Raw genomic sequence first — 11962 nt, 5'->3', positions numbered from 1 at the left:
CTCTTTCCCAAACCGGAACATTACTGACCCTATTTTCCCCTTTCAGCCTCCATCTGATACGAACGGCAGTGATGCACCCAGAGGAGAAAGCATCACTAACAGCCTGGAGACTCAGGGAAAGGCACCACTTTCTTTCCCTGCCGTCCTCCTCCCACCCCAACCTCCACCTCTGCAAACACATCCCTCTTTTCCTGCCAGGGATAAATGTAGTCAACAAATCTAAACATATATTTCATGATGATAAAGAAAAAAAGTTACCTTAGTTTGATGCTTTTGAACTGTGGTGTTGGAGAAGACTCTTGAGAGACCTTGGACTGTGAGGAGATCCAACCAGTCCATCCTAAAGGAAATCAGTTCTGAATATTCATTGGAAGGACTGATGCTGAAGCTGAAACTCCAATACTCTGGCAAACTGATGTGAAGAGCTGACTCATTGGAAAAGACCCTGATGCTGGGAAAGATTGAGGGCAGGAGGAGAAGGGGATGACAGAGGATGAGATGGCTGGATGGCATCACTGACTCGATGGACATGAGTTTGAGTAAACTCCGGGAGTTGGTGATGGACAGGGAGGCCTGGCGTGCTGCAGTTCATGGGATCGCAGAGTCGGACACGACTGAGCCACTGAATTGCAAACGTGCGGCCATCATGCCTTTTGAGATTCCAGAGTGGCTTTGGTCTTCTCTTCGGGTTTTCTCCTTTGTTAAGAAAGGTAAGGGCAGGGCCAGAGAGGAGCAGCTCAAAACACAGCACAGGCCGAGGGCTGCGGCCAGTAGCCCTCCCCTGGGCTGCTCTAGCGTCTCTTACACAAAACCGCGAGGGTCAGTCTGAGGAACGCCAGCTTAGAGGGGCGACACAGTAAGCTGACCGCAATACCTCAGTCTGATCCTGTTTCTACTTCTTAGGTTCCATAATTATAAACTTTACTTCCAGGTAACAAGAAAGCCACAGTGCTTTCTTTTACAATGAATACAACCAGCGTTGAACCATCAAAATAACACTTTTACGAAGACTGCTGACCGCGGGCTGGGGTGGGAGGGAGGTAGTCACGTTCCACGTGCCCACTGCCCCCAGGAGGACGCCATCGGCTCCGCGTGCGCCCCACGCCGGCCCCCTCCGGGAGCAGCTCGCCTCAGACTCGCTTAGACGAGGGCCTGGCCTGGCCTGGGCTGGCCGCTCCTTCCTCTCCTGTGCGTCCTCGGAGCGGGCCTGCTGTGGAAGGCATCGCTGCCCGGGCCAAGCACGGAGCTCAAGGGGAAAGGCCCTGCCCCGCGGGGACGGGACAGGGAGCGGAGCCGCGGGTGAGTCAGCCACAAGGTCAGCATCAGCCCATCTGCCGCAGGCACTGAAGTCACCCTCCCCGATGCGCGTTCTAGTATTAATAAAGACATTCTGCGCGCCGTGTGCCTCATTCCTTTGACTGCTGAGCTGGCTCGGAATTCAGAGGGAATGATGCTCGTTGGTGGATACTCACAGCCCAGCAGGACAGTTTTTTCAACACTGGATAACACTAGAAACACATAGGAGATGTCTAAAAGTCAGTTGTATTTTGCGGGGGGGGGGGGGGGGGGTGGGGTGTCTACTTATTCATCTATCTCACAGATGCAAAGCAGGAAAAACTGGGGCATGGGGTGGCTGCTTCTAAAACCAGGACCACTTCTTTAGCTGGATTTTTTTTCTTTTGTGGTGACAACCGGCAAGATGCCACAGATTACTTAAGAGACACAGTGTCTCTGCTCTTGAAAATCTCTCAGTAATGGGCTGTGAGTTTTTATTAAACTTGCCACAAATGCAACAATTCTGAACACCTCCCTCAAAACACTTACATCCTAAGAACTAAGGATGTAGTCAGTCATCAACCAGATCATACATTTGCCCCATTAAACACAAATCTGTCAGAAGAAAACACACCAGCAGACAGAGCTTTTTAAAATATAATTTAAAACTATTTTGTACCAATACAATATATTAATTTTACAAATGTAAAATTTTATCTGCTGTTAAAGCATTTGCAAAAACCACACATCCTACTTTAGCTTTATTGCACAATATCTATAAGAAAATATTAATTTTTAAATTAGAAAACATAAAAATGCTTTCAATATAGAAGAGACAATCTGATTTTAAAGACAATACTCTATAAGAATGTCTACCCAGAAAATAACAAACGTTTCACAGGATACCAAGCTGGCCAGGCGCTTCAGCAGATCCAGGACAAAGCACTTGTTTAAAAGCAGTCCAAGATACTTAATCCAAACTGTATCATTCTTCATGAGAAATCTAGATGCCACTCAAGGTGGTTTCTTTAAACAGTTGAGGCATTCTCAGTTGTGAGCATTCTGAGTGTATCTTACACATTAAAAACCATCCTTCCAACTCCACAGCCATCTGCAGGGTTTTCTCCTTCATGCAGATTCTCTGGCAACTGTGTCCAATGTCTATCAAATGATCATTTCAATTAGTTTATGCTAATAGAAAACACTGAGTTAGAGACACCTTTAAAACCTAGTCCTTTTACAAAAATCAGTTTATAAATTTGTATCATAAAAATTAGTGTCGAGACCATCAGGATGGCCGCTGTTTGCTTTACATGAGTCGGTTCTCCCAGAGCTGGGGCTGCAGACCTCCCACCACCCAGTGTAGTGTTAACAGGAAACAAATCCCAGCACGAAGCCGGAATGCCAAGACAGGTAAGGTGTATGATGGATTTTAGTGGGATACTATTACCCTGTACCAAAGCAGGCATTAAAATACTGACAGAAGGTCTTGGTGGTAACTGAATTTATCTCCAAAATGAATATAATCTGGAGATGCCAAAGGACAAGTGTCCATAAATACATTATCAGTTGGGCAGAGTGTATTGTAGAAAAGGGGGGAAAAATCTTTATTTGTAAAAAAAGTGAAGGATTCACTAAATTTGATCCATAATATAGATTATACATCTTTTTAAATTAAAGCATGTTAATTCAATCCCAAGTGTTTTCAAATGGATGCCTTTGTGACCCAAGAAATTGCCTTTTGGAACTTATGGCCTGCATAAGCAAAGTCAAATATAGTATTACAGACTCGTGTAGAGAAAATAATTATTAAAATAGTGGTTATGCACTTACAAGTCTGTTGTAGGTAGACAGAATTATCAAAAACCCAGACACTTATCAAAAAAGTCTGCATTATTTAGAATTTCTTCTTTAGAAATCAAAGCAGTTGCTTTTCTGGAACTGCATTTTTCAGAACTGCTCAAAGCACCTCATCTAAATGAGTGTTTTTTAAAAATATATATAAAAAGTCTACCATGAGCCTTCAAACATCACGTTTCACCTTTTACAGGCTTTTTATCATGTGTCCCTTCCTTTAAAGTCCTTCAGAATAAAATAAAAATAAACTCTCACATTCCATTAGAAAAAATGGAAGCATTCACGGTCTGAAACTTTTCTGCTTCCCCAGATCTTGGTGCTGTGTGCAATTCCCTCATATACAAGTTGTGAGGAAACCCCTGATCATCTAGTACTGAATATTCAGCTAATGGACATGCCATAGAAAATTGACATTAATAGTAGTAAATAGCTTAAAATCTATTCCATAAAATAAAAATGCTCTATGACTTCAATTTAAATACATATCTGTAAAGCTAAGAGGAGGTTTTTTGTTTTTCAAAAGTGCTAATTGTTACAATATCTTCAATACATTATGTCCAATTCTTTGTAAAACTAAACCATGCTTTAGGCACACTGTTTGATGAGTTTCTAAGAAGCAGAGGAAAAAAATATCACTTGTCAATTAATCCAGCTTCCTTAATTTTACTGAAGAAGAATTTCTCCAGGATATTGGCACATTTGTAGTATTCACTCTCAGGGGGGTTGTACTCTTTGCAATTGGTAAAGACTCGCTGCAAATCTGCCATGAACAGTTTCTTAGAAACGTAGTACCTATTCTTGAGGCGTTCACTCATGGTTTTCAGATCTACACAGGAAAAAAAAATATTAGCAATTTTTGACTCCTTTCAAACACGGGCTGACAAAAGTGAGACTGGGAAGAAATGCCTCGTCAGTCTGCCCACATTCTCACCACCTCAATGGTTTAAGAGAGATTCATATGATCAAGGAAAACAGTTCTTGCGGCTTGTGTTCTTTCTTTTGTGACAGCATCCTGTGCAAAATCAGTGTTTTAACACTGAAGGACCATTAGTAGTCATCTGGTGCAATCCCCCATTCAGCGCAAAGAAGCTAAGTAGATTAGCAGTGATAAGCACGATAAACTAAGTACTGTGAGCTCTTCACTCAAAGTGTAGAGAAGAGGCTCTACCTACATGGAGTGCAGCGGCTGGAACACTCACTACTTAAACAATCAGGATGAGTTTGTTTCTCTGAACTCCCAGATATTTTGGAGTTGCAGAGACAGAACTAAAGTGGGAAACAGATCATAAACACATCTGCAAGTACACCAGTGACCGTAAAATGTTTCCAGTGAATTCAGTTTCATGCCCCACTGATGAAATAAGAATGACAAATTTTACTTAATCAAATATTTTCTAAAGCATGTAAACCTTGCAAGACAATTGTAAAAAGAATATTTCTCCAATATATCTACTTGCTTTAAATAATATTACTTTACAAATGAAAACAGTGCTTCATCTAAACTTGTAAGAATATAATGGGGCTTCTTTAATTCTCACTCTCAGAACCAATTTAAAGAAACCCATGCAGATTAGAAGATGCTGACATCTGTTTACAGGTCCCTAGTTGTCTCTAAGTCTGGTTCTATCATTAAAAAGTATGTCAACTATTAAACTGGATTAGCAGATATACACTGCTGCATATAAAACAGATAAACAAGGCTCTTCTGTGTTGCACAGGGAATTATATTCAATATTTTATAATAAACCAAAATGAAAAAGAATATGAGAAAAATTATATAAACTAAGCATGAAAAAAATATATATATATATTAATCATGAGTCAAAACCACTCAAGAAATGCTTTTGACTACCAATGACCCAAATTCCCACCCTATTATCAAATTTTCCAGAGGAAAAGACACTTACAAATACAGTGGGATTATCATTTAATAAGATAAATAAATTGATGTGCAACGTCCCCAGTGGGCAGAAACTGATTTGCACCAAGACCCTTCTTAAATCCACCACCAAACTCGAAAGGAAGCGCGGGAAACATCTGCTTTCCCGTTTCCTTTGATTAAAGCCTATCTTTTTACTTTTTTTGATTGAAGCCTATCTTGGTTAGAAATAAGTCATCACATGTGTGAGTTCAACTTTCCACTTTCTTTCTTCTCAAACAGTTTGGACGAAGACGAAAACTGAGAAGTGTGTGAAGGCTCAGCAGATGCCCCAGGAACCGTCTCCCAAGTGTGAGTGAGCAGGTGAGCGTGTGCTCTCGTTTAATAAAGAGCCACCACCTTCCTGGGGGAGACCGGAGGCTTACCCTTCCTTCCACCTAAATGCCCGTTATTGGTGGCTGAGAACGTGTTACAATGTTTAGAAGGAAGACAGGTGCTAGCAGAAACAGGTGGGGTGGGGAGAGAAGGAAACTTGACACAAAGAAGCTTAGCCTAAACCTTTCAAACTGTTCTTTGGAAGAGAGGAGGAAAGAACAGCTGGGGATGGCTGAAGGAGAGTCGCGAAAGTGTCTGGACCTTTCTGAATAGTGACAATCAATGCTGCATGCTTCCTTCTCCGTTTCCTTTCTCCTCTAAACTGACAGAGAGCATCCTCCTTCCTCTGACCTTCTTAGAATCTTTCAGTTGACCAAATGGCCTGGGTCACAGAAGGTGATTGCACACCAGTGGACAGGGCTGAGGACCGTGGCCCCAGGAGCAGGAACCTCCCGGGCCGGTTGTCAGGAGGGCCTGGGGCAGCCCCGATGACAAGGCTGCAAAGGCCACTGAGGTCTGGACACGGGCTTAGAGGGTTCCAGCATCTCTCTCACATCGTGCGTGTGTGCTAAGTCGCTCAGTCGTGTCCCACTCTCTGCGACCCCGTGGACTGCCGCCCCCAGGCTCCTCCATCCGTGGATTCTCCAGGCAAATACTCCAGAGGGTGGCTAGGCCCTCCTCCAGGGGGTCTTCCCGACCCAGGATCCATCCCGTCTCTTGGGTCTCCTGCGCTTGCCGGCGGGTTCTTTCCCACTAGCGCCACCTGGCGGGCAGGTTCCCCACCACGAGTGCCACCTGGGAAGCCCTTTCCACATCATGGGCATTACCAATGCCCAGGTCAGCCTTCCATCTAGAATTCTCCCCTCTCTCCACCCTCACTCGGACTTTCAGACCGAAATCCACGGAAACAAGGCCGAGAGAAAAGGGAAAGAGAAGGGCAAGCGTGCGTGTTCACCGCAAGGCCTGAAGACCCCTGGAGCCACCGCTGCACGACAGAAACACTCCCGAGATAACCAAGGTCAGAGCGAACATCCGCAAACGACTGCTCCAGGGGAGCCGAGGGATCCCCGCCCTCTCCTTTCACTTAACGCCCTCGCAGCACCAGGAGACTGCAAGGAGGAAAGGGACAGAAGATACAGGCTCTCCTCCAAAAGATGGCCCCACAACTGATTGGAAAAAAAAGAAATTCAGCTAGTGGTCTTCAGTCTGCACAATGCCACATTAGTTTAATTTGGGGGTTCTCAACTGACTCCATTCATCATTCATTTTAGGCTGGTGCCGACTCAGCAGCGAATTCCACAGGTCTACATTTCTAAAGGCATCTTCTGTTTGTTTTGGGTGTGGGACACAGGAGTCTAACTAGTGAGCCTCCCAGTCTCCATCGAGTGCCTGGGAGAGCCAAAGCAGCGGGAACGGCCACTGCTGTCTACAAGGACAGCGGGCCAGCGGCTTCAGTTAACTTCACCTGTTTACCTTCCAAATCTCTTAGGCTCTCAAAGCTACCAAGGGGACAAGCTGATCCTTTTCCACTTGCAGCCCAACAGGTTATAAGCAAGGTTGTGTTCAAACAGCAGTTTCTGGTGCCATTTGAGCTCACACTGACGGAGCAGCCTTTACAGGACAGCAGAGTCTCTAAAAACATGGCCACCCGGTGCCTGCTCCCTGCTCTGAGCCCCTGCCCGCCCCGCTCCCCTCTCACTGCTCTGACGCCCTGCCCACTCTGGTGCCGACTCCCTGCTCTGATCTCCTGCCCACCCCGCTCCCCTCTCCCTGCTCTGAGCCCCTGCCCACCCCGGTGCCCACTCCCTGCTCTGAGCCCCTGCCCACCCTGCTCCCCTCTTTCTGCTCTGACCCCCTGCCGCCCCAGTGCCCGCTCCCTGCTCTGACCCCCTGCCCACCCTGCTCCCCTCTCCCTGCTCTGAGCCCCTGCCCACCCCACTCCCCTCTCTCTGCTCTGAACCCCTGCCCGCCCCGGTGCCCACTCCCTGCTGAGCCCCTGCCCGCCCCAGTGCCCGCTCCCTGCTTTGACCTCCTGCCCACCCTGCTCCCTCTCCCTGCTCTGATCCCCTGCCCACCCCGCTCCCCTCTCTCTGCTCTGACCCCCTGCCCACCCCACTCCCCTCTCTCTGCTCTGACCCCCTGCCACCTCGGTGCCCGCTCCCTGCTCTGACCCCCTGCCCACCCTGCTCCCCTCTCCCTGCTCTGATCCCCTGCCCACCCCGCTCCCCTCTCCCTGCTCTGACCCCCTGCCCACCCCACTCCCCTCTCCCTGCTCTGATCCCCTGCCCACCCCGCTCCCCTCTCCCTGCTCTGACCCCCTGCCCACCCTGCTCCCCTCTCCTTGCTCTGATCCCCTGCCCACCCCGCTCCCCTCTCCCTGCTTTGAGCCCCTGCCCAGCCCAGTGCCCGCTCCCTGCTCTGACCCTCTGCCCACCCCGCTCCCCTCTCCCTGCTCTGACCCCCTGCTGCCCCAGTGCCCGCTCCCTGCTCTGACCCCCTGCCCACCCTGCTCCCCTCTCCCTGCTCTGAGCCCCTGCCTAACCCGCTCCCCTCTCCCTGCTCTGAGCCCCTGCCCGCCCCGCTCCCCTGCCCACCCTGGCACCCTCTCCCTGCTCTAACACTCCTAACCCTCCACTGCCCGGCACACGCGCCCTACCCTATGACAGAGAAGCACACCCTTGGCCACCCGCTGTCCCCCACACCGCCGTCCAGAGCTTTAAGTCTATACTTAGAAAATGTTAATGGCATTACCCATGGGGAACCTTATAACTTCATAATATCCCGGAGCTTCTGTTCTCTTCACGGGTTCCATGAAGGGCCAAGCGCTTTGATGGCTCTTGGGTAAAGAAAAAAGTAAGGTATCTCATATGGAAATTCCATGTGGGAAATCATTTCAAAACATTTGCGTGAAGTGGAGAAAAAGCGAACACCCACCTTCACCTGCTGCAGGATGCTCCTGAGCGTGCTGTACAGCTGGTCGGGGTCTCTGGCCTCTTTACTTGAAAGGAAAGGGCACAGAAGAAGCAAGGGTTAGCACCCTGCCCCCATGCCAGGTGACTCCTATCCAGCTCATCTGTACAGAAACCTAAGGTTGGAGCTACTTCAGCACGTTTTATGAAAAGTGAACCCTAACAAGTGCGGTGGTGACTACAGCCAGCTTCCCTGTTTGTTCTAAGTTGCTGGGAGGGGAGACAGAGCACTTCCATCAATATCCTCCAGCCCATCACACTTACCTTCTCTCTCTTCCACTCGGCTTCCAGCCTGTCTCTCCTATACATACCAACAAAATTAAACACTGAATGAGAACTGCTTTCAGTCAAGAGAATAACACAGTTAATACTTATCAAAAACGCAATAACTTACAGCCATGACTCAATAGAAGACTACTTTTGAAAAGAGACTGCAATTAACTGCGATTAATTCTTTACTTCCTTACACACTTGAATATATAAAACATTCCCAAGACTGGCATTGCTCCATCTGCTAGTATTTTTTAAAGCAGGAACTCCAACCTTTCAGAGGAAAGCATAATAAACAAGCATCAACCTTTCAGAGGAAAGCATAATAAACAAGCATGTTTGGTCCTGTGGGCACGTATATTTTTAAAACTCGAAGTCACATTTTCTGCTAACCACCATGTGAAAGCGTTAAGCTGTTATTTTAGGTTGGAACAAACTCTGTCCTGCTCTCTATTTTATCTGGCACAGACCCTGCTTGTAACGCAAGATGGTCTCAGGCAGCAGAAAGAAGACACAGCCTGGAGTCCAACAGATCTGGATTTGATTTCTTGTTCTCTCCTTAAGCTAAGCTACCCTCCATAAGTTAATCAGCCTTTGCCTCTGTTTATCAATGTATAAGACAGAACTCCAGAACTGAGCTGATTCCTTTTGAGATTAGTTGATGTATGTGTAAAAAATTTTAAAAAAACCTCTAAAACAGAATAATGTTTGGCACACGCACACATCCAGGGACAGGACAGCTATCACGCCATTGATAAGGATAATACACAGAAGTACAATTTCCCGGTCCAGCAAAGCAAGTAAGATCTGCTATAGGGTATACTTCGTAATCAAGATGTCTATCTTGCTCAAATAATGTCTTGTTTTCTTTTGGAGAATTTTAGTTTGATTTATTAAATCTTCAATACACTAGCAGATCCTGGATCTGAACTGAATGAAAGTGCCAATATTTATAGCTTCTGATCGACAAAAACACCTATTTTGTATGTTTTAACCCAAGATAATTCACTTCTAACATACTCACAGAGACGAACCCTTGGAAAACCACTCTAAAACAGGGAACCAGAAACCAGCGTGACGCTGTCGGGTCACCTGGTCGGCCCGGGACTGCCGGGGGCGCGGAGAAGGGCGTGGACGCGAAGCCGCCTGGAGGAGGCAGGGCCGCTGCTCCCTCGGTCACTGGCCACTAGCCGCTCGCGGCTACAGGGCTGACCCAGCCTGAGACTCAACCTCCCACCCTCTGAGCAGAATTCCCTGCCTTCAAGGTCACCTGTGGGAGTGGCCGACACTGTGCCACAAACAACAGGCTCTCAAAGCGATGCGCGTTAACAGTTAAAGCTGGAGATGGCCCCGGAAGCAGAGCAGACGCAAAGGAAACGCGCTCTTCTGAGAGCGCAGCATCCCGACTAGAGCCTGCGGCCGAGCGGCCTCCCAAACCACTGCGCTCCGGCGGAGCTACTTCCGGGGTCTCGGGGCACAACCAAAAGCTTCTGCCTTTAGATCAATACATACGAATTCCAGGAATGCTTTCTATCGGGATCTGCCGAACTCCATCTTTAAAACAGGAAAGTCCCGGGTAGACTTTCCGAATCTGGGCTTGTTTTCTTTCTATCAGCTTTTTAATGATCTGCAAAGCACAAGAAGAAACTACGTTTAGTGACCGAAGTTTGTGGCTCCAGCTTAAGTCAGTCAATCTAAGAAGTTATTTTCCCAACAAAATTAAGTCTTCAGGAAACAAAAGGGTGAATGATATTAAATGGTGAGACATGAAAACATTCTACAAGGCCATGCACATTTAGTGTCACTGACAGAGCCGTCTTTGAATGCCTGTCCCCTGCCATTGAAAAAAAAAAGCCAGTATTAAGAGCCCACTGCCCTCTTTAGCGTAAGTGCCTGTTATCTCGGCCCTCCCCCACGAGCCTCGGCCACAGCGAGGAGAAATGGCCCTGCAGCCCAGGCACCGTCAGCATCCCTGGACATCTCAAGACCAGGCGCTGCCCACTTGCACCTGAGGGGCAGGCAGACTCACCGAGTCCCCAGAGCCCGGGAGGACGGACTTCCTAGTGCTCAGGTGTTTCAAGGTGTGAGCCCCAACCTACGATGCTCACATCCAAAATGCAGCTCTGAAGACTGAGCCCCAACCTACGATGCTCACATCCAAAAAGCAGCTCTGAAGACTGAAGGCAACGCAGTCAGGACAGGCGCCGCCAGAAATACTTAGGGAATTTTGAGAGGAGTCCGTTTGTCTTATAAAATAATTCCCTTCTCCAGTGGAGCTTCCCGACCCAGGAATCACACCCAGGTCTCCTGCACTGCAGCTGGATTCTGTACCGTCTAAGCCCCCAGGGAAGCCCAATGTTCCGATGTAACTAATTCCAGGGCAGTGTTCCCCTTAAAGAAGGAAAGGGTCCAGGATTTAGGGTTCTATGCTCCCAACGCAGGGGAACAGGTTCGATTCCTGGTCAGAGAACTAAGACCCTGCATGCTACACAGAGCAGCCAAAAAACAAAAAAAAAGAAACAGCAACAACAAACTCGAAAACCACCAACTTGAGATTAACTGTATCAGCGCTGAGTTTTGGAAAACACTGCCACAGGAGGCATTAATCAAATTAACGAAAAGCTTCAATTTCCTAACTTCTTGATCTCAAATGGAAGACGGGTCAACGCTACAGCACGAATACACAATCTTAACAATTAAACACAGGACTTCATAAAATGAACAGAAGTGGCCAAATAGACTGCTAGTAAATCTGCTCAGGGTTGTCCAATACCATGTAAACCACTCGTGTAATTTAAAATTTTTCAGTAGCTACTTTAAAAAAAAGGAAAAAGAAATAGGAGAAATTGATTTTAACAATATATTTTTATTCAATCCAATATAGCTAAAATACTATCACTGCAGCATATAACCAAGAGAAAAAATATGAGATTTTTACATGCTTTTATTCACACTAGGTCTTCAAAATCAGAATGCATTGTACACTTGCAGAACATCTCAGCTTCGACTGGCCATGCAGCTAGCACCCAGCAGCCGCATGTGGCTGCCACTGTGGATGGGCAGATGTCAATGGGGGCTCTGCATGAGGTGTAACTCCAGGTCTTTTTAAAACGACTCCTCGGGCCTTCCCTGGTGGGCCTGTGGCTAAGACTCCACACTTCGAACTAAGAGCCCACCCAAAAAAAGAAGAATTTGTGGAAACATGTATACAATGGAATATTACTCAGCCATAAAAAAGAATGAAATAACGCCATTTGCAACATGGAAGGACCTAAAGATTATCATACTAACTGAAGCTAAGTCAGAGAAAGATAAATACCATATGTTATCGCTTATA

At 47.0% G+C, this 11962-nt stretch overlaps 1 protein-coding gene across 1 annotated transcript in view; it reads right to left on the bottom strand.

The window, feature by feature from the left end:
* Positions 1 to 2293: 2293 nt before the first annotated feature.
* Positions 2294 to 11962, bottom strand: part of KAT2B (lysine acetyltransferase 2B) — a 96659-nt gene continuing 86990 nt past the window's right edge. The window contains exons 14-18 of the mRNA XM_055570032.1: positions 10138 to 10252; positions 8620 to 8656; positions 8321 to 8384; positions 8138 to 8222; positions 2294 to 3958 (exon numbers count right to left, since the gene is read on the bottom strand). Coding sequence (XP_055426007.1) covers positions 3765 to 3958; positions 8138 to 8222; positions 8321 to 8384; positions 8620 to 8656; positions 10138 to 10252 — 495 coding nt within the window. The 3' untranslated portion in view covers positions 2294 to 3764. The remainder of the gene's footprint in view (positions 3959 to 8137; positions 8223 to 8320; positions 8385 to 8619; positions 8657 to 10137; positions 10253 to 11962) is intronic.

The sequence above is a fragment of the Bubalus kerabau genome, chromosome 2, assembly GCF_029407905.1.
Source record: "Bubalus kerabau isolate K-KA32 ecotype Philippines breed swamp buffalo chromosome 2, PCC_UOA_SB_1v2, whole genome shotgun sequence".
In the NCBI taxonomy this organism is placed as follows: Eukaryota; Metazoa; Chordata; class Mammalia; order Artiodactyla; family Bovidae; genus Bubalus; species Bubalus kerabau.
Note: the sequence above shows the minus strand (reverse complement) of the source record. Positions and strands in the feature narration are given on the sequence as shown.